The 27,932-nt window shown below is 56.1% G+C and overlaps 9 protein-coding genes across 9 annotated transcripts; 2 read left to right on the top strand and 7 right to left on the bottom strand.

The window, feature by feature from the left end:
* Positions 1-143: 143 nt before the first annotated feature.
* Positions 144-2,240, top strand: CDEST_11699 (Putative PPM-type phosphatase-like domain, protein phosphatase 2C family). Its single transcript, XM_062927855.1, has 2 exons — positions 144-851; positions 926-2,240. Exons 1-2 carry the CDS (start codon positions 334-336, stop codon positions 1,935-1,937), a joined length of 1,530 nt encoding a protein of 509 aa, XP_062783906.1. The 5' UTR covers positions 144-333; the 3' UTR covers positions 1,938-2,240.
* A 257-nt stretch (positions 2,241-2,497) lies between these two features.
* Positions 2,498-4,483, bottom strand: CDEST_11698 (uncharacterized protein; the record flags this gene model as incomplete). Its single annotated transcript, XM_062927854.1, has 1 exon — positions 2,498-4,483. One exon carries the CDS (start codon positions 4,481-4,483, stop codon positions 2,498-2,500), a length of 1,986 nt encoding a protein of 661 aa, XP_062783905.1.
* Positions 4,484-5,593: 1,110 nt separating this feature from the next.
* CDEST_11697 (Putative RNA-dependent RNA polymerase, eukaryotic-type) lies at positions 5,594-9,813 on the bottom strand (the record flags this gene model as incomplete). The annotated part of the gene is made up of 3 exons (XM_062927853.1): positions 5,594-7,785; positions 7,840-8,619; positions 8,718-9,813. 3 exons carry the CDS (start codon positions 9,811-9,813, stop codon positions 5,594-5,596), a joined length of 4,068 nt encoding a protein of 1,355 aa, XP_062783904.1.
* Positions 9,814-10,761: 948 nt separating this feature from the next.
* CDEST_11696 (Putative FAD-binding domain, FAD/NAD(P)-binding domain superfamily) lies at positions 10,762-12,165 on the bottom strand (the record flags this gene model as incomplete). Its single annotated transcript, XM_062927852.1, has 2 exons — positions 10,762-11,824; positions 11,906-12,165. The coding sequence occupies 2 exons, from the start codon at positions 12,163-12,165 to the stop codon at positions 10,762-10,764; spliced, it is 1,323 nt and encodes a 440-aa protein (XP_062783903.1).
* Positions 12,166-12,963: 798 nt separating this feature from the next.
* On the bottom strand, positions 12,964-13,261 carry CDEST_11695 (uncharacterized protein). The gene has a single exon (XM_062927851.1). It carries the CDS (start codon positions 13,208-13,210, stop codon positions 13,061-13,063), a length of 150 nt encoding a protein of 49 aa, XP_062783902.1. The 5' UTR covers positions 13,211-13,261; the 3' UTR covers positions 12,964-13,060.
* A 609-nt stretch (positions 13,262-13,870) lies between these two features.
* On the bottom strand, positions 13,871-14,582 carry CDEST_11694 (uncharacterized protein). The gene is made up of 2 exons (XM_062927850.1): positions 14,291-14,582; positions 13,871-14,220 (listed from the first exon to the last, which is right to left on the bottom strand). Exons 1-2 carry the CDS (start codon positions 14,404-14,406, stop codon positions 14,004-14,006), a joined length of 333 nt encoding a protein of 110 aa, XP_062783901.1. The 5' UTR covers positions 14,407-14,582; the 3' UTR covers positions 13,871-14,003.
* Positions 14,583-16,611: 2,029 nt separating this feature from the next.
* CDEST_11693 (Putative cytochrome P450) lies at positions 16,612-18,660 on the bottom strand. Its single transcript, XM_062927849.1, has 3 exons — positions 17,542-18,660; positions 17,034-17,454; positions 16,612-16,971 (listed from the first exon to the last, which is right to left on the bottom strand). Exons 1-3 carry the CDS (start codon positions 18,522-18,524, stop codon positions 16,780-16,782), a joined length of 1,596 nt encoding a protein of 531 aa, XP_062783900.1. The 5' UTR covers positions 18,525-18,660; the 3' UTR covers positions 16,612-16,779.
* Positions 18,661-21,312: 2,652 nt separating this feature from the next.
* On the bottom strand, positions 21,313-21,842 carry CDEST_11692 (uncharacterized protein; the record flags this gene model as incomplete). Its single annotated transcript, XM_062927848.1, has 1 exon — positions 21,313-21,842. One exon carries the CDS (start codon positions 21,840-21,842, stop codon positions 21,351-21,353), a length of 492 nt encoding a protein of 163 aa, XP_062783899.1. The 3' UTR covers positions 21,313-21,350.
* Positions 21,843-25,628: 3,786 nt separating this feature from the next.
* On the top strand, positions 25,629-27,245 carry CDEST_11691 (uncharacterized protein; the record flags this gene model as incomplete). The annotated part of the gene is made up of 2 exons (XM_062927847.1): positions 25,629-25,758; positions 25,945-27,245. 2 exons carry the CDS (start codon positions 25,629-25,631, stop codon positions 27,243-27,245), a joined length of 1,431 nt encoding a protein of 476 aa, XP_062783898.1.
* Between the last annotated feature and the right edge of the window lie 687 nt (positions 27,246-27,932).

The following is a 27,932-nucleotide window of genomic DNA, read 5'->3' as shown; positions in this document are numbered from 1 at the left end:
CTCATTTGAATCTTACTCACCCCTCACTCATACTCTGATCCCCTGTCATGACAGGTGTCATGCGGTCCGTGCCCCTGGCGCACAGAAGGAGAGGAAGGAAGGAAGGAATGCGCACGCGAGGACCTGCCACAGCAACAACGACGTCGACGCCGTTTCTCACCTCAGTCACGCCCGACTCTTCCTTTTCCTTTTTCTTTTCCTCACTCATCGTCTCTCTCTCGCTCTTCATTTACCCAGCCTAGCAAATAGAATCCGATAATCCAGCACAAATCCTCCACGCCCAGAGCAATCCCCCGAGCAGCCGCCAAGACATCGACAAAGACGACGCCCACGATGCTGCATCGTGCATGTCGCCCATCCGCCGGCGCCGGCGCCGGTCCCGGTGTCGCCCTCCGAGTTTCGGCGTCGTCCGCCTTCCGGCCTTCACCGGCGCCGCTTCGCTGGTCACGATCACGGCCCTACACGACCCGAGGCTCGTCCAGCCCGTTCCGTCCGCCGCAGCTCATCGCCGTGTTCCTCGTCTCCGGCATCGGCGGATGGGGCCTATCGGCCCTGCTTCGCGACGGGAAGAAGTCCAAGGCCGGCGGCGTCATCCCCAGCCTGAAGCCCGGCCCCGTCGACCTCGAGTCCCTAGCCAAGACGCCCGTCGAGGAGGGCAGCTTTGAAAAGGCCGATGCGAAGCTGCGCGAGGACGTCTTTGTGGGGGCCTTCAGCGCCGAGGGCAAGGAAACTTATGTCCACGCCGCGAGGGTCGCAAGCAATCATCCGGTCGAGGACCATATGGCCTACTCCCTCGCCCCGGGAGTAGGGGGGTCCAAGACTCTCTTCAACGGCGTCTATGACGGCCACGCGTGAGTCTGTTTCATCTGTCCTTCGTGCCCCGGTGCCTCAAGTCCAAGAAACGCTGCTAATGGTGCCTACGCAGCGGCTGGGCGACCTCACTACTGCTCCAGAGCGCCCTCATCCCCGCTGTGTCCTCTTCTATCGCTCGGCTCGGCCGCGACACCGACGACGCGGCCGTCGGCGCGGCCATCGTCGGCGCCTTCACCGATCTCGACGACCTCATCATGTCCAACGCCGTCAAGGCCGTCGAGGGCCTCAAAGCTGGCACCGTCGAGCCCGCCGACTCCGGGGTCATGGCCGCCATCGCCCCCGCCATCGCCGGCTCTTGCGCCCTGCTGTCCGTCTTCGACCCGGCCACCTCGACCCTCCGCGTCGCCTGCACCGGCGACTCGCGGGCCGTCCTGGGGTCCCTCGCGCCCGGCGCGGCCTCCTACTCCGCCCTCGAGCTCTCCAAGGACCAGACCGGCCGCAACGAGGACGAGTTCCGTCGCGTCTCCAGCGAGCACCCCGGCGAGGACGGAATCCTCGACAAGAAGTCGGGCCGCCTGCTGGGCATCGCCGTGACGCGCGCCTTTGGCGACCACCGCTGGAAGTGGACCGAGGACTTCATCAAGCACATCCACCAGAACTTCTTCGGCACGTCCCCGCGCCCCAAGTACGCGACCCCGCCGTACATGACGGCCGCCCCCGTCGTGACCACGACCAAGATCCGCGGCCCGGACTTTGCCATCCTCGCCTCCGACGGCCTGTGGGACCACATGTCCTCCGAGAACGCCGTCGAGTGCGTCTCGCAGTGGATCGCCGCCAAGAAGGCCGGCGAGAAGACGCCCAAGGACAAGCTGGCCCGCACCCCGAGGGCCCCGAGCGGGTTCGAGACGTCGGGGGGCTGGCCGACGTGGTCCGCCACGCCCGAGCACTTCGTCGTCGAGGACCTTGACAACGCCGCCGTGCATCTGATCAAGAACGCCCTCGGCGGCACGCGCAGGACTCTCTTCACCGGCGCGGCGCTCGCGTACCCCCCTTTGTCGAGAAGCGTCAGGGACGACATTACCGTGCAGGTCATTTTCTTCCAGGACCCGGCCAAGGCGGACTGAAGGGGGTTTATAGTCGCTGGGATTGCGTTGGGTCGGGACGGCGGCGTTGAGGCTTCTTCCGAGATGGGCGTTTTCTTTTGTTACTATTGGTGCCACTGCCGGCCGCTTCAAAAACTCTAGATGTGTCATGATCTTACACAAATTGATCGGCATCTCGATACTAAACAAAGTCCAATGGCTATAGAATCAGGCAGACGTATACACAATGACACTATACTTTCCATGGCCAAAACAAGTCCCTCGAATGCCAACATCGAATCAAGACCTGTGGAAGTTGTTCTCCAAGCTCGCTTCGGGCCTTTCTCCGCGTCACAGCTCCATCGAGACCGATTTTTCTCTTTCCACCGCCTCGATACTAGGATCACGGGGTTGATCGAGAGGATGAGTATGACACCACCTGCTCAAGCTCCTACGCGCTTCTCAGTCAACTATGCGGTACTTTCATCGTTGTGCCTCACTGAACGGACGGCCATCATCATTCTATATTGTACTATCTTTCCCTTCCCGTCTCCGAAACATCAGACCAAAAACCTCCTCACCCTCAGTGCTTCCTCCGCCCCTCAAAGAAGGACAAAATCCCCCTCCGTAATCGCCGCCTCCGTCGCCGCCGTCGATGTTTTCGCCATCTCAGGAATCTCCTTGCGAGAAACGTTGCACATGGCCGCGCCGTCGTCCTCATGCCCACTCTCGCAGGCCGCAACCTCGACGTACTCGTCCCCGGGGTTGTCCCCTTCCGAGGCGTCCACGACGTCGAAAACCAGGTTCTGAGCCTCCATCCTGGCTTCTTCCTTGGCCTTCGCCTCGTCGCGCTTCCTCGCCTTGTTACGCTTCCTCTCTTCGAATCGCTTCCTCACATCAGACTGATGCACCCAAGACCTGTGCTCGTCCCCGCCAGAAGCAGGCAGAGCCAGACTGGCCACCGCGCCGGCGCCCCTCCCCCCGGGCCGCCTATCACTGGGCGGCGCTTCCGCGGCATCCGCCAGCATCGTGGACAAAGTGGTGGGCTCGACGGGAGGCATGACCGCCTTACCCGGTGCAGGGGCCGTAGGCTTCACGCCGACAGAGGAGTCGCAGCCGGAGTAGGGGTGACGCTCGTTACCTGACACGTCCTTACCCCCCGTCGCCCGAACCGGATCCGTGACCCACCGCTGGGTGTATTCGCTGGGGGAACCATCGGGGTCCGTCGAGCTCGTCTTGGGACCGCGGTCGGCTTCCCCTGCCTTCCTTGCCTTCCCGGCCTCGTTGGCGCCAGGGCGGATTTCGGTATCGACGGCATCCAGCTCAGACGGCCCCTTGCCGGTCTCGGCCTCTGGCGCAGTTGCGGACGTAGGTACGATGGTGAGCCTGCCCAGCTCGTCCTTGATGGCCTGCACGCCCTCCGTCGAGATTCGCCAGCGTACGAGCTTGTCCAGGAGCTCGCGGTACTCCTCCTGGATGTTCAGAGTGCAGGCGTCGGCCTTCTCGGGCTGCCTTGGCGGCTCCGGCTGCTTCTCCTTTTCTTCCTCGCATTTTCGTTCCAGGCCACTCTTGCGCAGCTCTTGCATCCGTAGTTCACTTTCGGCTCGCAACTCGTAGTGGAGCGCGCATATCGGGTCATCTCGCCCGCCCGCAGACACGTCCGCAGGAGATGGTAGCGAACCGCTCACCGCCTGCTGCATGCACAACGGGACCGCACAAAGAACCGGAACACTGGTCCATGGCGCGCGGACGCTGGCGGTATTCAAGGGCTGTGAGAAGACCGTACTCGACCCAGCGGCAATTCCGTTGACAGGATGACAGTAGTTGTAGGCGTGGCCATAGGGATAGCCGCCGAGCGTCGCGCCGCTCAGAAGGTTCGGCGAGATATAAGCCGGTGCGAGCTGGGCCACCCGCTGGATGTTGCCATCCACCGGGATCTTGGCCGTGTCCTCCCTCCCGGTCAACATGTTGAGTCGTGGCTCCGGCTTCTTCTTCTCCCCGGCGGCGGGAGCACGCTCGGCACGGGCATCCGCAGCTCTCTGCTCGCGGTCCCTCTTCAGCTCCGACACCCAGTCAGCTAGTGTTTTCATAGAAGTGTCTTCAGTTTTCTTCACGGCCCCTTCGTCCTTTGGCGGTTTCTTTTCGCCAGACCTTCCATCATGACCAGGGCGCGAGGGGGCACACACGGCCTCGGCTGGCGGCTCAGCAGGCATCGCGACCGACTCCGATTGTGGCATGTCCCGAAGCTGCTGCTTTTGCTGCTCGTTTCTTGCTCTGACTCTCTTCTCGACGGACACCTCTGCGTGTAAGAGTTCGGGACGCGTTCTCTTCAGGATCGGTCCGCCCTGCTTGGTTGTCGAACTAGAGGCACTGGCGGCCTGCTGTGGTTCGCGGGGCACTTGGGCCAGATGGGAGTGCAGCCCGGGTCCGTTCAGACACCGCAACGGATCCTGGCAGATCTTGCGAACCGTAACGCTTCTCTGAGAGGCAACGTCTGGGCGGGAAGACGGTCCTACGGCGGGAGACTTGGTGGGCACATGGGCGCGGCGAGTGGTGATGGGCCGGTGGGCCCTGTCCTGAGTTTCCATGCTGTTTGTCGTATGGAACGGTATATTGGTAGGTTTATGTGCAAGACTGTAACACTCACTGTACAGGCAGCGTGTGGGCAAGATGTTTGTTTTTGGGGGATGTGAGTTTTGTGAAAGAGCACAAAGTGGTTCGGCGTGGCACTTTATAAGAGCTCAACTGAGAAATGTTTGACGTACCGCGCGCGGCTCGGGTTGGCCTGGAGAGTTCGATGCATGTGTGGTCTACGGAATCAAAGGTCCATTGTTTTGAGTTGTTTGGGTCCAGAGTCGGCCGAGGTCTTCCGCAAAGGTCGGCGGCTATGGTTGGATGTATGGCCATGTATGGCTCGTAACCATCGCGGCCTACAAGAACCACAAGGTTTCGGCCGGAGATCAAAGGGGTTCGTCCGGAGATGAAGGTAAGAATGAAAGAGGATTGTCTCGTTTCGCCCCTATGATTCAGAAGCAACGAAGAAAACAGTGTCCAAATACTCGTGCGTACCAACAGGCTTACAACACAAAGGGTATCCGCTGGATGCTTCCAACATGATTCTAAAACTGATGGTCATCATCTATTCTCAGAAGAAACGCCTTCACCTAAAATGCGCCTTTGCCCACCTGTAATAGCCGTTGTCATATACGAACTTGATTGTTAGGGCCTTGCTTAATTCAAATTTAAATTCTTTTTTAGATTTTTTATCAAATATTTCGTCATTTAACTGTATAGTAAGTTAGGTAGCTAGCATGGTAGAATTATAAAGCTGACATCCAGCTAGGTTGCAAACACACAGAAGGAGAACAGTCTAAGCAAAGTAGGGAGCAAAAAATTTATAATGTTTTGCTTACTTGTCTATTTAATAGCGAACCGCATGAAACCAGGGCCATTTATGTGATGTGCTATCGCTCCTGCACCTCTCCGCTTCCTGCATGCGTTCAGACAGGGGGGGGGGCCAAACATCATAGATGTTTGGCCCCCCCCCCCCTGCTATTTAATAGTGGACCGCATGAGACCGAAGCCACTAATGTGCTAGCTCCTCCACTTCTAAACTCATCGCTACAATTCCCAAAACTTGAGCGCTGGAGTCACGATTGCTTGGGTTGGCCCCCCTAGAAAAATGCAGTGTGAAGACCTCACTCATCCCCTTCCCAATCTTGCCAGTCGTTCTCGCCATCAGATTCGAGTCCCGGGTACTCCGAGCCCTCGTCTGTTATTCTCGAGACAGCCTGCATTATGTACTTGCTGTCTGGTTTCAAAGCGGCATACATACTCGGCACCACAGCTACGGGGACGCTGTCACGGTCCGCCATGGTCATCGACTTGATGTACTGTAGCTGGATACCCGCCATACGCCACACAAATGCTGACTTGTGCTTGTAACATTGCTTAAACAACATGCTCGCGCGGAGTAGAGCCCATTGCGTAAAATCATCTCCCAGATAGGGCTGCAGAAGCAGTGCCTTGACCATGGGGTCGAGCGGCTCATCCGAATCAGAATTCAACCGAGGTTGAATGCTGCGCCACGACTCATAGACTTCGAGGATGCGATGGCGAACCTCTGCATTGCCCTTTTCCTTGTCCGTGGCCATTGCTGTGCTCCACTGTCTCTCGAGGTCCTTCAGATCAATCATCACGTTCTCCAGAATTTTCTTCAGTTCGGGGTTCGTTGTTGCGAGCTCTCTGACGACCTCGTACGGTTTGGCAAGATCGGCATCCCAATACTCGGCTTTTGCTTCTTCGCCGTTGTCTTGCAGGCTGCGAAGCCCCAAACTGTGTCCTGATCTGCTTGGATATGTTGAATTCATCGCCTTGTGCAACTTCTGTAGCTCAGCTTCGACGGTCGGCTTGGCCACAGAGAACTTGAGATAGTCGACGATGTGAGCCGGTTTCCCGCTACGTGACCAACTATCGCTCTTATAAGCCGGCTCTTCCAGACCAGTGGACTTGTGGCTATCAAGTTGCTCGCGGCAAAATGCTTTCCAGTCATCGCCAGTAAACTCAATTCCCTGCTTTGCTTGGTCCACAAGGTTGCTGAGGAGAGCGCTCAGCTTGAGTGCGTACTCGTTGTTGACACTGTTAAGGTGATAGCAAAGCCTCTCCTTGAAATTCGTGATGATTCCCAAGAAGCTCGGGCGCATGCTGAAGGCAATCCCGCGGTTGACCATGTCGGCGATGGCATCTGATTTGCCTCGTGAGGGCACAACAAGGTCGGCAAATGTCGTTTTGTCTTTCCGTAGATACCTTTCCAAGTTGGGGCTTGCGGGCGTCTCTGCGTTCTTGAAGTTCAACACAATGGCAGGGTCCCAGCAAACCCAAGCCTTGTCTCCGTCGTAGTCACCACCCGACAGCTTGTCTGCGAGAGGCACGTTTCCTTTGGCCGAGAAGACGATGACGTCTTTGATTGCATGAAGCTCTGGCTTGAAGACAGCTTTGACTCTCTGCACGTCGCTCACGAAATGCGCTGGTGAGCGTGCCACCAGCACGTCGCAGCCGTGGAGCATCGAATCCGAAAAGGTGTCAGTCTGGAACTTGGAGGAGAAGCACAGGTGGACCTCACCCTCCTCAAGGACGTTCCAAAAGTCAATGACCATGAATAGATAAGCCGAGTCGGGCACCTTGATGCTCATTTTCTTGAGTAGTTTGTCGCAATGCGTCCGCCTGAGGCTCCAGCTTAGGTCTTGGAGGTATTTCTGCGACTGGGGCTCAAACCCGCCATCGATGAGAAAGTTCATCCTCTCTTCCGACGAGTCGGGAAGACCACCCAAGAACGGTATGCGGCCGTTGGTAAGCCGCTGTTCCCGATTAGAGGCGCCCTTGTTGACATATTGTCGGAACAGCAGAGGGTATTTCATGGCGGTTTTCTGTTCTTCGATTTCGCGATTCAGCTCGTCAACAAGCTTCTTGCCGATAGTCTCTCGCATCAGGTACTTGTTGATAGCCCGGTCTTCCATGACGGGGAGAAACTGAAGATTGAGGCTGGCAGATCTGGGGTCCATCGCATGTGAACGCACTTCGAGGGTGCGGTGCTCTGGGTCTTTGAAGTCGGAGTCCCATTTCCGTTGCGATGGCCATGTCTCAAGCCAGAGCTCGTCGTCTTCCTCAGAGATATCCGTGAGCCACATGCCTTTGGCGGGACCAAATCGGCCTTGGATCGCAGACGGCACATCACTCAGGCCAAGGACGTCTCGGACCTTACGCGCCAGCGATCGCGACATGCGCCCGATACCGTCGTTCATGACCATGCCAATTGGCGAGCGAAGATCTTTATCACAATTTCGTATCTGGCTGAGTTCGAGGACGATCACCAGCGTGGTCTTGCTGAGGCCTGAACAGGAATCAGTCTAGACGCAAGCTGCGAGGCTGCATGTACGAGACTTACCGAGCTGTATGCGGGAGAACAACTTCAGATATGGTTGTTTATGATTTCGGTCGAACTGCAGAAGCCAGTCAAGCATCTCGGAAACCCTACACTTCACCCTCAGCTCCCGAAGGTTATCGTTGGGCAACAATATTCCACGTGGTGAGGGTGGATGAAAACTGTTGCCGTCCTCGGCGAAGAGGCTCACTCTCTCTCGGAAAACGGGCTTCGGCTCTTGACGGAGAGTCAACCCCTTCTGGGGCATTTTGTAACCTGCATCCCTCGAGAAAAAAGCGCGCCACTTTCTCCCGGCAAGATAATGCAGTCTTGAAGAGAGCCAGAGGGTAGCTTGTTGTGTAGCTTCCGGGGTGTCGATAGGCGCCTCCCAAGAGTTGGGAGACGGAACCAAGAGTTCCAAGAAGCGATCGGAGCCAACACGGCGATGTAGACGACAGCCCTGATCCAGCGAGACTGGCGACATGGACAGTGTAAAGATGGGACCCTTCCTCGCTCGGGAAACTTGGCCAAGAGTCGCCGAGAAGACAACGTGCTGTCCACGAACAGTCTTGAACCCGGCCATTGCTGCAGCCCACGCCTCTGGCTCGGGCCTCTCTGGAAACGACTTGCCAGCGAATAAGGGATGCGCCAGGAGAGACTTCCGGAGCTCGTTGTAGTTGATCCATTTTTCGGTGTACGTCATATCCACTACCTCTCCCAAGTCAACACCGCAATGGACTGCAATGCGGGTGGCCTCCCATGCAACTGCGAAGGGGGCGCGGTTGAGCCAGCACGGAAACCTGGCTGTCTTCTGGTCAGATTTCGATTCGGTTCTTCGCAAGACAGCGCCACATTGGCGGTGAATGTCTATGCGGCAACGCGGGCGGGTTAGGATAACTTACGCCAGGAAGCTTCGAGCCGTGACAAAAGATTATTCGGCTCCGATCGTCTAGGAAGGGGTTTCTGAAGTTTGCAAAAAATGGGATCATCGAAGGCCGAGATCTCGGGATAGTCCGTTGCACTGGGCGAACTGGCAAGTGGAATAGATGCAGCAGCTTCTCTTGGTCTCCTGACGGCCTTTGACGACGTCTCTAGATCGTGTTCCACGAAGGAGGTTGGCTCGCGAGCAGGCGGCAGACAGCTAGCTGGTTTCTCTTCGATTGAGGCCGGTATCGTCTCCTGGGTACCTGGAAGGCATCCGTCGACCACGGAGAAGAGCGAGGCCCGGCTGGTGCATGCAGCTGTTGAGAATGAAGTATTTCCGTAGACGCTCTCTCGTACACTGCACGCCGTATTTGATCTGAAAGGTTCTTGGACGTCTCTGCTGAACTTTGCTGCCGAAGGCTCGGAAACGACGGACCGCGAGCGAATAGGAACAAAGTCCAGAGAATCAGAAACCCTATGACCACTGTCCTTGCTGTCCATCGGATTGCTCTTTGCCTTCTTGGTCAAGTTCACCTCAGTGTCCACTTCGGGTCTCCTCTTGGACAGGGACATATTGGCGCTGGCGTAGGCAGCTGGACCATTGTGGGCTCGAGTGAAGGTCCTCAGCTTTGGCTGGCGTGGTCGAGCCTGGTCCAAGATGCTGATGAGGATCTCCTGGAACTCCAGAACCTCTCCCGAAGACTCTGCCCTCGGGGGGGCTTTTGGGCCTGGGACGACTGCGTCGTCGTCGGTGTCGTCGTTGTCGTATAGTCGGATCCATTTTTGGCTGGCAGCGCGGGCTTCCAGGTGGAAGGAGTACAAGATTCTGTCAAGGAGGGTGGGATGGAAACAGTGGTATCGAAGCTGTCGCACAATCTCCTCGCTGCGGGCAAATGCAGCGTCCTGTCGGGCGCATTCGCGCGTGGCCGAAGGCGTAAGGGTAACGTCGGGTACCTTGATTGAGACATTATAGTCGCGGTTGAGCTTGTCGACCACCTCTCGAACCGGGTCGGTCTGATTGGGTTTCCTAGGCGTCCTGGGGGCTGCGAGGAGAGATTCCTCTTGCGGTGTCATGTTCGAGTCGAGGAGCTTAGGTAGCAAGACAAGGTTAGAAGCGGGTGGCATATCAGGGAGGCTCTAGGTCTAGGAGCACTCACCCCAGCCTGAAGGAAGGTAGGCAAGTGTTCAGTGTTAGGTGCAGGCAGTGGAAGGGTTGCGCGTGACGATTCGAATCATGATGCCGTTACTAGTTCTCGACACATCAGATCGCAGCGAGGAAATGCCAAAGTGCAAGCTAAAACGGCGCCAGCAAGATGGTCGAATAAGGCGCCTTCGCCGTGTTGATGGACGGCTCAACGGCGTGGCTTTCTTTGTAGGTTGGCCGTGAGAGGTAAGAAATCAACAGGCGCAACGGGCGCGTATTTGGGTCCGATGAGAGGCGCGAAACATGGGGGGAAAGAAAGAAAGAGGCAAGGGTGAATAAGGCAGTGAGGCTTGTTTGTCGACTTGCGATTGTTTGCATGAAGTATCAATGGTATCCAGGTAGGTTGGTATCTGTACCTAAGCTGCTCAGGCTCAGGTACGAACACCCCAAAAGGAGGACGGGGGCTACTGAGGTAAGCTAAGGAGGAGGGAAGGAGGAGGGGTCTTCAGGTACGGAGTGACCTTCCGTTGCAAGGCGGCATCGCTGAAGGAAGGAGGAAGGGACGGGCTTGCCTGCCAAAAGAGAGACCGGGACTGGAGGGGCCTATGCGGGGCTATAAGAAGCTCAAGTAATGGACGAAAATCACAAAGATCAGGTACAGTGAGATAGTGGTTCATTAGCCACCACGGGATCTAATCTAGCGCCGGGTAAGGGGGCGGGCAACCACCATCACCAGCGATCATCACTAGCCATTAGCACCAGCCACCAGCCATCGGTCACTCACGATCCAATCTCCCACTGGCTGCAATACACCAACACTCCAACACACCAACACAGAGACACAGTGACAAGGAAGACACATCAAACCGATTTATCATTCAAAGCCGGCTCTCTACCTGCACCGAAGATCCCCTCGTCCTCGCCTCGTCCGCCAGCACCTGCTTGAACACCGCCTCGACATCATGCTCGTGGATCCAGACCGGCTCGACCCGGTTCACCATCCGCGCCCGCAGCCCTTCGTCCGTCTCCGCTACGGCCAGCCTCTCGACCTTCTTCGTGTTCGTCGAGTGCACCGTATCCAGCACTCGGTCCGTGTGTGCTTTCCTGGTCTGCTCGTACAGCCGCAACGCCCTGCTGATCCCGGCCGCCGTCGGCACATCGGTCGCCGACGGCGGGAAGACGTGCTGGATCGACGCCGCAAACGCCCACGCGTCGTCGATGGCCAGGCTGCCGCCCGCCGCGAAGGCTCCGCCGTGTGCGTGCGCCGCATCGCCGGCAAACGTCACCCTGTCCGCCCCCAGGACCCAGCTGTCCAGTCCGTGTGCCGATGCGTTGGGGTACACCTTTAACGAGTCCGCCGGGGTCGCCTCGATGATCTCCCGCACCAGCCGGTGCCAGTCCTTGTAGTGCTCCTTGAGCAGATTGACATCGCTGTCCGTGTTCCAGACCGTCTCCTTGTACAACGCATCCGGCGAGTCAGGGTCGCTTTGGTGCGACGCGACGATGCAGAAGAGATCCCTGCCCAGCTTCGACATGAACCAGGTCCGGTCGATCCCCCACCAGTGCTCTGCTTCGTCTGGGACATCGGGGATGTGCGAGAGGTGCGAAATGGGGTACACGGCGCGGAACGCCGTCCACCCCGTCCATTTTGACCGAGATGACGGCACGTAGAAGCTTCGCACCCCCGAGTGGATACCGTCCGCGCCGAGGAGAATGTCTGCCGCGACCGCCGTGCCGTCTGTGAAGCTGATGTCCAGCCTCCCCGTCGACTCGTCATTGCTAATAGTCTTGAAGGCCTTGTTGAGGTGTATTCTGGTGGGGTCGATGTGCTTGAGCAGAGCCTGCTGCAGATGCGGACGGTAGAAACGTGCCGTCTTGTGGCGGGCTTCGATTTCGCCGCGGTGCTCGTCAACCGAGACGATCTCGCCAGTCTTGTAGTGGCTGTTCATGATATCAACCATTGCTCAATCGAACTGTCACGAGAACTAATTCTAGGGTTTCTCCCCCTTTCCTTCTTCTTACCGGTAAATCATGGGGTACCCCGACTTGTTGCGGAACGCAATGTCATCGTCGAGCGCATTGTGAATGCCCAGCTTCTCCAACGTCCGCAATCCGTTTGGCCCTAGCGCAATCGACGCCCCGACCTCCCGGAGTTCTCTCGCCTTGTCGTAAATCTGGACCTCGATGCCGGGGTGGTTGCTCAGCGCAATGGCCGCCGTGAGTCCTGCGATGCCGGCGCCGACAATGACGACTTGGAGTCGTTGCTGGTTGTCGTCGCTCATGGCTGCTTGCTGGCTCGAGGTCTTAACAAACGATGATAAAGATTATCGATGCGGAGCACTCAGCACAACACGCGACTGCTGGACATGTCTACGGACACGGGGGGTTCCTCATCACATTTATGAACAGGCATGGCCTCCGGGGATTCGCCGTTGGCGGCCCCGGACTGGAGATAACGTTGGCTAGGTGGGGTTCGGAGCCGAACCCGGCGTGACGCCATATCGTCCTGAGATGGTGATACCACACTCGACAACCCCGCATCGCGCCTGGAAACGGGGTCCAGATAAAGAGCTCGCAGGAAAAGGCTTCCCGCACAGCCAATCCGACAGCTTGGTGCCGGTCTCGCATCATCCAAGTCCACAATGAAGACACCCAGTGTGGCACGTTTCTTGCTCTTTGGAACGTTGCGTCGGCCAACTCCCGACGCTACGCCCGAAACTAGAGCCGGTCACTACCGCTACATCGGACCGGAAGTCGGGAACCCGAAAAGAAATCGATGATAGCTTGCCGAGTTCCCTTACGGGTGTTCTCGGTGCGTTTGTGTTGTTGGGAAAGGGTGAAGAAAAGAGGAAGGAAAAGGATAACGATGCCGATTCGTCAGCCCATGGGTTGGGGCCCATAAAGACCAAGTGTCTTCCCAACCGACCCCTGCTTCTCAATGTGTTCGTTGGTGAGACGGGGAAGAGAATCAGGGTCAAGAGAGCACTTTTCGCCGGATTAGCTTCTGACCATCACGGTACCAGCCAACACCACCAGTGTTTGCAGTTTGAAACTACTCAACAGTGTGGTTTTTTGTTTCTGTTTTTTTCTGCTTTCTTTGCCCTTCCTTTCCTTTCTTTTTTTCGTTAAAGCCGTGCTCGACTGACTCATCCAACATGTCTGGCAAATGAAGACGCTCTAAGGGAAATAGGTTTCCGAGTCAGCTCCCAAACTTCCAACTTGGATAGATCCCAGACAAGCGGCAAGTAGGGCTGGCGTCTGCCCCTTCAACCGGCAGGTTGTCGAAAAGGAGTACGATGGCTTTGGTCCATGCTCGCCAGTTCCCATGCAGAAGGCCAACAGCAGGTTGGGGACAATAAGTGGTTGTTGGTCGACGAATCTGACAGGTTAAAGTAAGTAGATCTGTTTCATGGAGCTTGCAGCACCGACAATCCCAAAGAAAAACGACAATCTTTTTTGTAGTGGGTTCGCTCAGGCTGGCTCGCAAGTAGAGAAGCCAAGCAACTAGAGCGTCCATTCTAATTTACCGGTAGCAGTCGCTCGCTCCCTTTTCTACTCTATTCACCCTGCCGGCGCTGCCGCAGACGCTGGCCCGGCTATCCCACCGGCTGCAGCTAGGCGCCACCTTGATCGTGATCGTCACCAGTGTTCCCGCGACTCATGTTGCCCTCGATGAGAGGGGAGGGCCCCCCCTGCAAGGAATTGCCAAATAACCCTATGCCAAGTTGCGACTCTTATGAGTCTCAATACGCCAAGGGAATACTATCTTTTAGTCTCAACCCAGGGACAAATAAACAACAGCAAGCTGCATATCCCACTGTTGCCGAAAGCGCTATCGACCCCCACCCCCTGCGATCTCAATGACCCCGACACGTCTCGTCCGAAGTAGCTGGTTTTGAGTTGAGATTCAGGAACCGAGACTCGCCACTCGCTCGACGGGGTTTCGAGACCAGGCATGGTTACGTTGGTGACAAGATGGAAGGAAACCTCGTGATGCGCTGAGCTAACAGGTATTATTCGAAAGTTCACTATCGCTCCCCTGCACGCTTTTTAGTCTACAGAACTGTATCCCCATCATCCTCTGGCTCCTCGCCGGGAGACAGAGGTTCGTCCCTCTCGTCTAGAACGCTTCATGACACTCCAGGCCGCCGGATGCCGGCGTACATCCACTGCCGCTGGGTCCTGCGACTTGCTTGAACAGGTTACACTTGTTGTTGTTCCCGCGCTCAAAGGTCACGCTGCAGAACTGGTTGTTGCCGTTGACCACACGCATGTTCCGCTGGATACGGCCTTGTCCGACGGGGATTCTGTCGCTAAACACCAACGACGATACACGCCTATATCTTCGGTTAGCATCTTCTTCCAACATTTTGATGGAAGTTGTTTCGAGTTTCTTTTCTTCCTTACAGTGTACAGTCGCAGGCGACGGGCAATTGGCGAGCCTCGAGAGAGTCCTCGGTTAAGGGTGCTGATGGCAGGGCAGCTGCCAAGGTTGCCAACAGAGTTACGAGAAGAAACTTCATGGTGAATTTTGGCTTGGATATCAGTTGTTAAGAACTGAGATGTGTGTGTGAGAGAGAGAGAGAGAGAGAGAGAGAGAGAGAGAGAGAGAGAGAGAGAGAGAGAGAGAGAGAGAGAGAGTGTGTGTGTGTGTGTGTGTGTGTGTGTGTGTGTGTGTGTATGTGATGTGTGTGGCGAGTTCGGATGAAGTTGCGCTCAGGAATGGTAACACGGGCGAGGGAGGAGGCCTTTTATTATCGACAACGTTATTGACGAACGAGCAAGCTCATGTCTAGATCGACTGGGGACTGATCCATGACTTGTCATGAGATTGAATCATCCTTGTGGGTTTCTAAAGTCATGCTTATTTCACTCAATGTTACATAACGTTAATATATTATGCGTGACAATTTGAGACCTGTTTGCGAGGCACCAAACATGTCTCCGCGGCCTAGTCCGCGTATAGTAAACCTTGTCCTTCTGCTGGCTGCGTCTATATACGATAGTCCGCGTAGCCTGCTACTACGCCACTGTCTCGGCTCGCTTCGTTTTGCGAATTCGTCTCGCAAAGGTTTTGCTGCCCGTGTCTGGACTACTTCGATCCTGGCTTGTTTCAGTCACGGTCAACACACAAGGTCTTTTCGGAGTACGCCGTATATGCCCGCAGCAGTAGCCATCAGGTGGCTGATGTGATAACGATTCTGTAACAACATGGGCCCGACACCAGCGGACATCGTTGCGGCAAGGACTTCTGGCTCGGACCAAGAGGCAGGGTAGACACTCGCCAGCTTCAGAGTTGTGTGGCTCCGGTGGGCAGCGCTCGTATGCCTTAGCAGGGATCATTAGAAAGTATATTTCTAAAGGGGCAGGCAGTACAGATCCTCTTAGGATGAACGGGCCTAGTTATATTTACGACGAGCAGGCGATCCGAGTCAAGTAAGACAGCTTGACGGTTAGGTGGCGTCTCAGCCTATTAGCGATGGCTACCTTACTCCAGCTTTCACGAAGTCTATTTTATAGGTTGCGCAGATAACGAATCTTGGCGAGATACAATGACAGGCTATGCCAAAAGCCGTTCTGGCTCGAAAGCAGCGTCGCCGTCTGTCTGCAACTCAACGAATGGCATTTCAAGATGATGTCTTGTAGGTAGGAAACTAGCCAAATTGCCACGAGTTATCGAGAAGTGGGCTCCAATCGCGGCGGCACCTAACCTATGCTCTGTATGCTAAACAATGAGTATCAAGACCACGACAAGGTAAAGCAAGTAAAGTTAGAAGCGGTATGCTTTCATGAAGGGTATGGAGACCATATACACAAATGCTGTGCAGCAACTGTGGGTCTACTTTTGCGCCATTCATCACATATGCTCAATTTTGTAAGACAAAAAGCTGTCACAAGGCTTCATTGATGCTACGCTACTTGCAACTACAGGCCAGGAAAAGTGGCCCCAAGGACGCTCAATCGGGGAAAGCATTCCTGCAATATTTCAGTAGGTAAGTGGTCAGATCCTTGTGCCTAACCAGCGGCAGGGATTCGAGCGAGTAGCATACAATCTCAAGGGTGACTTAGATTAGAGCAGGTCAGAGAGCCCCAGGTGATGCTGGCCAATATCTCTGATAATTGTGCTCATGACAGAGAGCAAGGCCAAATTAGATTCAATCTCGAAAAACTCCACAGGATTGACACCGCGCTGTATGTAGAATCAGCTAAATAAGTTTTCTCATCAAATAAAGGTAGTCCTAAGTCGTTCACAAGGCTTTTCCAAGTTTTCATTATCAAGATGTACATTATTTGATGACCAGATTAAAAAGAAAGAAGAATTCCAGATGTTTCGTACAATCAAGGGTGTTCAGTTGAAGGAAGAAATACTGTCAAGAGCCGGTGTTGTGTTTAGCTACCTGGATTTCAACGTTTAAAAGAAATAAGTGCACCGCTTATCAGACATACCTATACACACACAATGAGACATCAGAAGATATTCTATCAGTTAATAACACAAGAAAGGTTGAACTAGTCAGGCCATCATTCAACTTAATCAGTACTCAGATTGCCCAACTTGCTTCTTCTGCAGCTGTACGTCCTGTCCTAAACATGAGTCTAGACGAAGTCCAGTTGGAGTAAAACCACGTTTGATTCGAAAGCCAAACAACCTACGTTCCTTTCTTTTTTTTCATCCTGGAACTGACGAGCACTGCTGATATAGGTTATGAAATTGATAAACATCTCTACGTTGGCCAACACTGGAGATTTTCGACGGGCTAAATCTAGATGTCAATTCCAATTTTCAAGCTCATCGGCTCAATCTTGTTTATCCATGCTTCCACATGGGCAAAGAACCTATGATACACGATTCGCGATCTCCTCGATTCTTAGTTACTTTTCATCTGGAATGCTATCTACGCTGTCTCTCTTTCCTCCACAAACACTTCTAGCCCTTCTTGGACAACGAAGAAAGTAGCGTTTGCCCTCAACTCTCGTCCAGGATGAGTGAGCTCGAATTTGAAATCTCTAAAGAGGCGCGGTACGGCCTTGTTGATCTCCAGCAGAGCCAGGTTACGACCTATGCACACGTGGCTTCCGCCGCCAAACTAGAGAAACCCGAGGGTCAACCATGGCCTAACCCCCGAAGCACCTGGGCAGGGGAACTCACCTGGAACATGTAGCGCTCCATCCGCTTCGCTTCTTCGACGTCCACCAGCCATCTTTCCGGCCGGAACTCGTCCGCGTCCAGGCCAAAGATCCGCTTGTCTCGGTGCAAGACCCAGCCGTTGACCGCCACCTGGGTCCCGCCCGGGAAGAAGTGCCCGTCCAACTCGGCGCCCTCGGGCGGGACCACGCGGGTGATGTTGAGACCTACGGCCGGCCGCACGCGCATGGCCTCCTTCAGACAGGCCTGGAAGTATGACAGCTCCTGGGCCTCCTTCCAGGAGATGTTGCCGGCAGGAGGGAGCGCGCCGGACATGACGGCGCCCGAGATCTCTTGGACGAGCTTCGCGTGGACTTGCGGCGATGACAAGACGTGCCAGAACAAGGACTGCATAGTCGAGGCCGTGGAATCGGAGCCGGCGAATCTGTGGACAATAACAAGTTAGCCCCTCGGCCATCATCACTTTATCATCAGCGGAAAGGCTCGTCAGGGGAAGACCCCGCCAACTCACATGGCCCCGTGAGCAACCGCAAACACGTCACCCTCGGAGAACTTCTCGGGCGTCTTCAAGTGCCCCTTGATCAGACTTGCCAACAGGTCCTGTCTCCCGTCGTCGTTCCGCAGCTTCCCCTCGCTCTCCTTGTCAAAGGGTCTCCGGCGTTCCAGCTCGCTCAGCGCGATCCGGGTGATGGGCGCATTCTTCGTATCGAGGGTCGGCACGAGCTTCCAGAGCGGGTTCCGTCGCAGTAGGCGGTCGACCCAGGGGACCTGTCCGACGATGCCGTTGTAGGCCTGCGAGCGGTCGATGGTCGCGATGGCGTCCTCCACGTCCTTGCCCTCGGCCAAGAACCCGAAGCTCCGCGAGAAGGCGACCTCGCCGAGGACGTCGAAGGCGAAGTAGTGCAGCCAGGCGCCGAGGTCGACCGAGCCGCGGGCCTTGCACTCGACGCGTTTTGTTGCGAACCCGGCCAGCTTCGCCGCCAGGAGATCGATGGTGTCGTCGATGAAGGGGCCGAGCTGCTGCATGGCCGCCATGCTGTAGGGGACGTTGGCGACCTTCTTCTTCCGGGCGTGCGCTTCCTCGTCGACTTCGGTGAAGATGTCCGGGTTCTCGGGCGGCGGGAACACGGCGTAGAACGCCGTCTTGTAGAAGCGCTTGCCGGCGCTCAGCACGGTTCTCGCCGCTTCGGGCGAGGCGATGGACACCTCGTTGGGTGCGATGCGCACGACGGGGCCATACTTGCGGTGCAGGGCGATGTGATGAAGGTGCGTTTTCCGGGAGGCGGTGGACAAGACCTTCCAGAGGCGGGTGGTCGAGGCAAGGAACGGGCCGGGATACCGGCGGAGGGGCGACAGGTATCGAGTCCGGATGGCATTGAGGAGGAGAAACAGAGGTCCGAGTATCAGCCAGTATTGCCGGATGAAGAGGCCGGCCGCTCCAGTGTAGGTAGAGTTGTGGTCGCTCGGATCCAACGGCCCAAGACGAGACTCCATGCTTGCGATGACGGCCGGGTATCTCGGGAGACACAAGTACAACTCAAAGCACGAATCACCGACGGTACTGGATCATAGATGTTGGGAACACTGTCACGACTCGCGGCTTCGAAAGCCTTTGGTAACTCGACGGAGACCCGAGACCGGGACAGCGCCATCTAGATATCTTCATCTGGTGTGCCGAGACCTGGAAACTGCCCTCAAACTCTGATTAATGACGGAACACATGATGTGCGACTCTAATCGACATTCATGATATCACTGGGCAACACAAAGCATCAGGAGGCAGTATTACTCCCGTATGGGTAGTCTGCGTCGGCAACACAACTGGCGCCCGAAAGTCTAAACAGCCAATTAAAGAACTGCCGACAACTCTCGTGGTCATAGCGAGCTCGGGACTTGGTGATTGCGGGGAGCGCGGCCATGCGGAGGTGTCGGCCAACAGGCAATCCTGGAGGGAAAGAGGAAGAGGAGTAAGAGCCGATTGATTGTGTAATCGCCGGAGCAATGGACTCTGCAGTCGAGAACCAGTTGCAGTGAAGACAGACGGATGATCATAGGTAGCACCGGAGCAAAATGCAGTCGTTGTCGAAGGGGCACGTTGAACCGGAGGGCGTGGGTGTCCTGAAACAAGCACGACTATGCGCTATTTCAGGTCCTGTTGTTATGAACAATCGACGTTCTCTCAGCTCTCGGGAGGGGGGGGGTTTGTGGCGGAGATGAAAGACCTGTAAGCTTGTCAAGTGTGATTCCAGGGTCCCAGACGGTGTTTCGTGTAAGATCAGATTGATCACCGGAAGCATGTGAGCCCTCTGTCTCCATACAGGTACAAAGGTAAGTAGAGCCCGGGAGGGGCAGAATCTCTGCCAGGTAAGAGCAATGGTTATGAAACAAGGAAGGGAGAGAGGTCATCAACTAGTCGGGACGAAATCAGGAACAACACACAGATCGATGGGCGAACGATGGCGGAGGAACAAAGGACAGACAGTCCCCCCCTTCACACCCCACCCACAAGCAAACACGGGAAGCACGGGACAAGGAGACACGGGGAGACTGGGCCATATTGCACCTATGGATGGCCCTTCCCGCAGCCACTGGCCGGGGGGAGCAAGTCGGAAGCGAGGCGGGCTCCGTTTGCCGGGCGGGCTGACCCGGGGAGCTATGGACTTCCCGGGTCGGCGAGTCAGCTCCGTCCCCCGCGTAGCTTTCTTCCTCGATCGTCCTCCCGAGCACGACTCCGTCCTGCATCGTCGTGTGTCAGTATGATGCCCGGAGCAGTCAGGGACCCCGGATGAGCGAGAGCATGAAGGGCTCCTTGGACCATCGTGAGGGAGCAGTTGGCCCTCGTTGATCTATTGGTCCGCGAGAATGAGAGCCTGGCGAATCGAAGGTCGATCCGACAGGCTCTAGCGAGACGGAAGCAAAGCTTTGCTCGCACCAAGATCGGGGCTCGCTCATCTTCACGGGAGGAAGTGTCGTTGAGTTGCTGACGAAGGCCTCTTTTTGTTTGGTGTCAGCCAAGGCTCAAATCTTCCTCACAGGGCCATATTGGTATAAAGAAACATACCCGGGCAACATCCTTGACTTCCGGAAGCAAGATCTCCTTCTCAAAGAACAGCTCTACATACTGGGTCGAGTAAACAGTGGGGGGGGGGGGGGGGGGGGGGGGGAGGGCCAGGGCTGCTTCTCCCCGTTCACCGTCGACCATCAATCTTCACGTCCGAGCTGTCCGGTACAGCCCAGGTATGATGTCCTAAAAGAAGCAGGAAAGAGACGATCTGCGGTCAAACCCTGAACTGGCTGAACTTTGGACTGGGCAGAGGTACTGTGACATACGGATAGGATGGAAAGAATTGGCAGAGCAATACATCGTAGAATCACAGGAACACGCCCTGTGAACTGCTGACAACGCACCCCACCTGACCTGCGCTCCCTTTCTCTGGCTTCCTGCATGGCCCGCCCGCCCGCCCGCCTTCAAGGGGTGGGGATCCTAGAATCCGGGGATGGTATACCTGTACATCGTAGTCGCGGCTGGTTCGCGCATGGGAGGAGGATTATTGCGTACCGGGTTGTGCCTGTTGCACATGTTCCTACACATGTCCTTACAGAATAGTATCAGTGGCTTACAGTACACACTCAAGGCCGCTTCAACCTTGTCAGAATGTTGTTTCCTGTTGAAACCTTGGCTACGAGTCAACCTTGAGTTTGCCCAGCACTGGCTCTGTCCTTTGGATGAGAGCCGAGACCGATGGAGGATGAGCAGGGGGGAGGGGCAGCAAACGGGGACAGCCGAGAGTTATGTTGAAAGTTTGAGTGAGGGTGTGTGCTTTCAGTGGCTTCTGGACTGAGGTGGAAGTGGCAAAGATTTCCTATTTCGTCTCGGTTTTGTCATGGTCGAATCACGGTCGAGCTCACTCAACGAGTCAATGAGTAGAATCGGGGCCACAGCTTCAGCAGTCTTTGGGGCCCTGAACGTTGTTCATGAGGAGGCGGGGGGGGGAGGGTTGAAATGGGACGAAGGGGCGGCACAAGACGGGGGTGGCAATCTCGATGAGGGAGCGTGCCAAGGCGAGCATGGCCTCACTGAAAACAGTCCTTTTTTATTTATTTATTCCAGTCATGTACGGATACAAGAGGTTTGCAACTCGAGCAAGATATCGTCGTCTGCCCGCCAAGAGCTCGTTTGGCCTGCCAAGGGCGGGCATTGGCAGCAACAGCCACGACTGGAAGGACGGGACTGGAGGAGGGGGGGGGGGGGGGGGGACCGCGCGCGTGACGGCCAAGGGACATGAACGAATTGTAGGGGGTATCCGTCCGTATGCGAGTCTAGAGACCATCCATCCACGGTGCCAAGCCCGGACTAGGTTGAGAGCGAGATGTGTGAGGCTCCTCCGTTGCCACTTGCTCATCGCATAAGAGGCTGAACCTGAACCCCCAGTTGGGAGGAGTGCAACGGGCATGCAGGTCATGCTTGGCTGGGCCCCCGGAGAACCCAAGAACAAAACAAAGGCCCAGCCAGTGGTGCAACCGTGAAGCTTTCCTAGCGCCTCTAGTGTATGTCAATCCATGAGAGAGATAGAGGGAAACTGATAGTGAAAGTGAGTGTATATGTGTGTGTGTGTGTGTGTGTGTGTGTGTGTGTGTGCATTGTGAGGGTTTCCAAGCGTGCAATGGAATTGTGATCCGCTTCTCACGAGATTGATTGTACGGATCCTGTTCCGGAAACGTTGCAGTCTGGTCGACACCAAGGCGATCAAGGTGCCTCCTCGACAAGCCTTTTTCATTTCGGGGATGGGGGGGGGGGCTAAATACAGGCATACGGAAAGGGTCAAGCCATTCTTCCTTGACCGTGGACGTCTCCAATGGATGGCGAATGCGACATGCAGATCAGGACGCAAAAGAAGGGAAGCAAATTGCCCCCGATGGGGAGTGGCCGGGACACGACTCAGTCTCGCGCTTGAGAAAGTGCCCACTTAGTCACTGTTCATACATGTAACATGTGCCTGCGGGTTAGCGGCATGGTTGTGGTCGCGGCCCTTGATCTTGGCCTTGGCTTTGGCCTTTGGCCTTTGGCCTTTGGTCTTGACAGTGCTCAGTGCTCAATGTCTGCGTATCTGTTCACGTTGTCTGTCCATCATGCTGCTCCATTGGATTCTTGCAACAGTATCCGTAACACTCAACCATGTCCCAGACACTCTTGACCATGAGACCATGAGGCCATGGCCAGCAAAGATGTTTGCTTACAGATGGATGTTTGCATCCATCCCTGGACCCTGACCCCCCCGTCTTCCCCCCGTTGCATACCGATCCCTGTGCATCCGTATGCGCTGCTGCAGAACTGCTGCGGACTTGGCTGTGTCTCTGGGCTTTCTCTACATGCCCATGCCCGAAAAACCAGGACAAGCGTAGCGGCTAGGCTGGGGCCTGGTTCCGATTGATGGACGGAGGAGGAGGGTAGATGATGGGCAAGCCTCACACACGGCAGATGGACCAATGCCATGTTGCGTCCATGTGTCTTGGGAAGAACTGCAGATGATGTGCCGTGTGCCATCGTGTGTACAAGTAACGATGGATGTACTACACACACAGAGGTGCGTGCTTGGTGCAGACTGCAGTGCAGTTCTGCAGGTACCTCACCCCACGACCGATGGTCTCAGGGCTCGGGCCCCTCCGGAAACCAGCCCGGAGGACGGCGTGCCAGGGGTCTCGATTGAGAGAGTAATATCCGTACAAGAGGACGGATAATAGAGCAAAGGCAACGAACGCTGAACGCAGGCAGACAAGACGCACGACACGAATCGCGGCCGAGTCTCAAGGAGACAGATCATCAGTGCGCGACAGACAGACGGCAGAAACGAACCTAGCTGGGTCTACCCGAGGCGGTTCGTGCCCTCGATCAAACAACCTCAAGGCTGCTGTCGACGCATCTGGCTGTCTGTCTCCTCTGTGAGGGATCACGAGTGTCGCTACCTACCTGCCTACACAGCCTTCAAGCGGACTCATCAGTGAGCAACGCAAAAGAAGCACAAAGGACAGTTACTTGCTGGCTGTTTTCAGATTCATCCAAGTCCAGTTACAATGCCATTCAACCCCTCCATTCTCCATCTTGGATGCTGAAATCCCCCCCCCCCCCCCCCCCCCCCCTGGCCCTTGTTCCGGCCCCTCTTCCCCAAAGAGGAGTCCAAGACAGTCAGCCCTCCGCTCTGCCTCCACGTCTCACTCCTCTGGTCTTCTGGGATGCCACATGCGTTTCCCAGTCTCTGTCTCTTGCCTCTGGTCTCATTTTGGTCTCTTTTCGGGTTGCCATTGTCCGTGCGAGGCGATGGGGGAAAAGTCAAAACAGGCCACTTTCTTGCCTTGCCTTGCCTTGTCCCCTCCCTCCCCCTTTCCGTCTCCCATTACGATAGTACAGATACCTGTACCACGGCAACGTTTCAGGGTGGAGGGGGAGGTAATGTTGCAAGAGGGTAGTTAGTGTGCGTGCGTTTGATGGCTGGCTTGCTAAGCATCAGCAGAGGGGGAGAGAGAGAGAGAGAGAGAGAGAGAGAGAGAGTGTGTGTGTGTGTGTACCGCACTAATACCGTCCATCTTCAAGTCACTGACTGGCTGCTCTTGCAAGCTTCCTATCCTTTTCTCTTCTACGAGGAGCGAAATATTTTATCTTGCTCCAGTCAGTCGTAGGCCGCCAGCCACGGTCCAGTAAGTCAATCCTCTTTGTCCTGCTGTGCTATGCTATGCTATGCTATGCTTTGCTATGCCCCCGGGCCGCACAGGCTGGCGTCTGCCCAGCTAACGAGTATCCGTACACGCTAGTCTGGCCGCCCGCCTGCTTGCGGCTTTCTGCCTGGTTGTCAGTGTGTGAGCCAAGCAAGATCTTGCAGTACATCGTAGAGTAAAGAGTAAAGAGGGGCCGGTCAGTTAATTAGTGTTGGGGCATATGAGACGACGTGGAGGAGTCTGCCTACCCTACCTACCTATGTATAGGTTGATGTACTTACTGTTTTTGTATGTTCAAATGTATGTGTGGTGGATGTATGTATGTATGTATGTGTGTATGTATCTATCTCTCCATCTCTCTAGCTATCCCTGTACCAGGGATGAGTGAGGGCTGTTAACGGAGCTCCATGTGTGCGCTGCAGCAGTCGGGGACCCCTACTTTCTCTCGGTCCCATGGGCCTCTTCAGGCAGTCCTCTCTCCGTCCATCCTCGCTCACCGTCAGCCCAGTCAGTCAGTCTCTCACTCGCTCTCTCAGTCTCACACTCTCACACACACACACACTCTCTCTCTCTCCACTCGTATCTCACTGTTCCTCCCCTTTTGCTTGTATTCCCTAATTCCCCGTCCATCATCCCTTCTTCATCCCACCCAACCCCCCCCTGGCAAGCCCGTTCTGTAGACAAAGCAGAAGCGGACCAAACGCCCGAGAGTCCTCCCCACCCCTCAATGATCACCATGCATCAGACCGCTGCCTCAGCCTGACTTGTCTTCTTGTTCTTGGATCCCAAACCATGCGCACCACGCCCGAAGCTTATTTTTACATGCCAGCCCCCCTCCCCCTACCCTAGAATACCTTAGGTACCTAATCTACTACCCACCTATCTGCCCTGTCCTGTCCTGTCCTGTCCCACACTGTCCAGTGTTCTCTTTGTCTTTCCCGCTCGACAACCATATCATAACATCACTTCTACATCCCACTTCCCTCGTTAACTCCTTCGGCATTTACCCCTCGCATACCCGTCACGTCACCGTCACCGCCATCACCACATCTACGGCAGTGACCGTCCTCCTATCGACTCACCGTCATCGTCTTGTTCCTAACATCCAACAGCACAATTGGTCTAGCAGTTGAACCAGTCGTCTTCCACAACCACCCTCTCCCCCCTCCTAGTAGCAGCAACAACAGCAACAGCAGCAACAGCAAGATCTCCCACAATTCGGGACAGAAAGACAGACAGAGAGACTGAGAAACAGACACCAAGGCACCCAGAGCCAGCTTAGAAGCATATCCTCTCTTCTCCCCCCTCCCCGACGAGACCACTGTCTTATAATCACCAAACCCCCGCCATCGACCCTCCTCGACCCAGATTATTGAACGATTCCCGAGTCACCGGCCTTGCCAGTCAATCCTGCTGTTCACCCCCCCCACAGAACTTTGTCTGTTGGAGCACCTCGAATGGATTAACCCCACCAGGGTCTGATTCACAATGGTGAGCCCGTCCGCGTCCGTATTGTTTCCATCGCCTATCTCCGTCGAGATATCGGCATCCCGCACAAGGGGGGGAGGGGGAGCCAACGTCATCGTCGTTTTCCTTTTCTGTTTTCTGCATCCTGGCCCTTTCATAACTCATCGTCGTCACCATCATCACCGTCATCATCAATCATCCTTTTCTTCTTCTCCGTCTGTCTCTACTTGTACTGCTGCACCAAGTACTCTACTCCCCTGCTACTACACCCATACCATACGACTGTCACCTCGTCCACCATATCCCGCGCCCTGGCCGTACTGACCGTCTGCCCAGCCTGTCGCAAAGGCCTGCGCGCCTTGCTACTACCAGAAGTCAAAATGCACCTTCACGGAAGGTAACCAGCAATGCGATCGCTGCATGATGAACGGCCGGGACTGCGTCTTCGTGCGTCCCGTGCCTCGGTCCGCCGTCAAGGGCCGGTCCAAGATCGCTGTCCGGAGCAAGATCATGGGCAGCGGCATCTCGTGTTCAAACCCGATGCACCATCGTAAGACCAATCTGGTGATCCCTCAGCCGCAGCCGACGACGACGACGACCCCGACGAACACGACGACAACCACGACGACGATACCGACGACGACAGCTACGAGTACGACGACAACATCAACACCATCAACCTCAACATCAATATCATCATCATCATTATCATCATCATCCTCGACTTCAACAACAGCCCTCGCCCGCATGAGCAGCCCTGCGCCGAGTCCGTTGCCCCGGAAACCCAGCATAGTTCCGAGCCTCCAAGGCGCCGGCAGCCCGCCCGACGACGGGTCGTCGGACTCGTCGACCGAGTCGGCCTCGAGCCCGCCGTCCAAGATCCTCGAGTCACTCAGCCCGTACGGCAGCACGCTGAGTCGGCTGGACACGTCGGAGCGCAACTCGCTGTCGCGGCTGCTGCACAAGTCCAACTTCATGCAGTACTTCATCGGCCCGTCCTTTGTCGACAGCATGCAGCTCGACATGACGGTCCACTTGTTCTCCATGTTCGACCAGGGCAAGGACGCCTACATCGCCATGTACACCGCCTTCGCCGCCACCATGGGCCTCGACACGGGCCAGTACGACCCGGAGGCCAACCTGCACCGCGGCGCCATGGCCGTCGAGCAGCTGCGGTCGTGTCCGCTGCCGACGCTCAAGCGCGAGGAGCTTCTGCCGTGGGCCGGCCTCGGGCTCGGCATCGTCTACTTCTCCAACATGGCCCTCGGCACCAGCGCCGCCCCCGTGCGCCGCTACATCCTCAGCCACGTCCGGCACCTCCTCGGTACGACGCAGATCTCGACGACGCGGACGCACTACATCCTCGTCTACATGACGGCCGTCGACATCAACGAGTGCCTGATGCAGCGCGAGCTGCCCGTGTGCGGCATCGCCCCGCCCGAGGGCGGCCACGTCGACGCCTACGTCGGCGTGTGCATGCCGCTGCTGCAGCACCTGTACGACCTCTGCCGCATCAGCTACCACCTCTACCACGAGGTCGACGTCGAGGAGCAGACTCTGGCGCTCGACGCGCTCGAGAGGGACGTCGAGGCCTGGCAGCCCGTCATCCCGCCCGACTTCACGAGCCGCTTCACCACGGGCGAGGTCATCCACATGCTGGCCCAGAGCCGCATCTACAAGACGGCCGCCATGCTCTTCATCCACCGCCTGCGCCACCGCTTCGGCGAGGGCGACGAGATGGCCTCGGCCATGTCCAAGAGCATCCTTTCGGACCTCCGCATGACTCTGACCGTCTCCAAGGACACGCAGCGCTGCGTCAGCTTCCCCTACATGCTGGCCGCCATCGAGGCCCGCGACGCCGCCGAGAAGGAGACAGCGCTCGAGGCCATGAGCGCCCTCACCGACGCCTTTAACACGCGGTACAAGACGGGCATGGCGGCTTTTCTGAACGCCGTCTGGGACATGAGGGATGCGAACCCGGGCATGTCGTGGCTCGACATGATGCCGAGCCTGCCGCCCATCTCGGTGGGCGTCTAGATGGGGCAGCACTCCCTTCTTGTTTTTTTGTGTGTGTTGACTATTGCCTCTTTATTTCTTTTGCTACTCCCTCGCTCTCTCTCTCTCTCTCTTATCTCTCTACTGGGAACACTGGCGGGGGCGACGTGGATATGAAGCGAGGCATCGCTTTTTTGTCTCTTCAAATAACGGCCGACGGGGGAAAATTTTACGGGGTTTATTCATTTTATTCATCAACATCACGAGGCAAGCCAACCCGTGTCTATATTTCTTGCTGTCCCCGTCGTATGTTAGGCGCATGGTGGGTCGAGGTGGGTGTTCTCCCATCGCGGAGACTTTGGGAATTCTGGAAGCATTTGCTCATTAAGAAACAAAAACACGACGAACGGCATTAGAGACGACGCCAGGAAGGGATCCAAATGTCTGCCCGTCCACTATTGTCTCTGAGGGCGGACCGACGAGGGGGAGGGGGAATCAGGGCGTGAACGCCCAGCAACTTGTGATACCACACCCTCTCTCTCTCTCACTCACTCTCTTCGTTAGCAAATACAAGACCCCCTCAAAACATTCCATCTCTCAACAACGACAGATTGCAAGCTACATACAGTCCACACTGCTTCCAAAAAGGTCGTAATCAGTCTCGTTTCATGCCGGCATCGGTCCTTGAAGCACGCTCGGATAGCGCATGAATATGGGCCTATGCGCCGT

This window comes from Colletotrichum destructivum, chromosome 7, assembly GCF_034447905.1.
Source record: "Colletotrichum destructivum chromosome 7, complete sequence".
Classification (NCBI taxonomy): domain Eukaryota; kingdom Fungi; phylum Ascomycota; class Sordariomycetes; order Glomerellales; family Glomerellaceae; genus Colletotrichum; species Colletotrichum destructivum.
The sequence above is the reverse complement of the archived record's forward strand: the minus strand, read 5'-3'. Positions and strand labels throughout refer to the sequence as shown.

Coding starts and splice junctions, on each gene's coding strand:
- CDEST_11699 (XM_062927855.1), top strand. CDS start 334: ATGCTGCATCGTGCATGTCGCCCATCCGCCGGCGCCGGCGCCGGTCCC. Junction 852..925: donor GGCGTCTATGACGGCCACGC/GTGAGTCTGTTT, acceptor GTGCCTACGCAG/CGGCTGGGCGACCTCACTAC.
- CDEST_11695 (XM_062927851.1), bottom strand. CDS start 13,210: ATGGGAACTGGCGAGCATGGACCAAAGCCATCGTACTCCTTTTCGACA.
- CDEST_11694 (XM_062927850.1), bottom strand. CDS start 14,406: ATGAAGTTTCTTCTCGTAACTCTGTTGGCAACCTTGGCAGCTGCCCTG. Junction 14,221..14,290: donor GTCGCCTGCGACTGTACACT/GTAAGGAAGAAA, acceptor CCGAAGATATAG/GCGTGTATCGTCGTTGGTGT.
- CDEST_11693 (XM_062927849.1), bottom strand. CDS start 18,524: ATGGAGTCTCGTCTTGGGCCGTTGGATCCGAGCGACCACAACTCTACC. Junction 17,455..17,541: donor GCGGTTGCTCACGGGGCCAT/GTGAGTTGGCGG, acceptor TATTGTCCACAG/ATTCGCCGGCTCCGATTCCA. Junction 16,972..17,033: donor TGGAGCGCTACATGTTCCAG/GTGAGTTCCCCT, acceptor GGGTTTCTCTAG/TTTGGCGGCGGAAGCCACGT.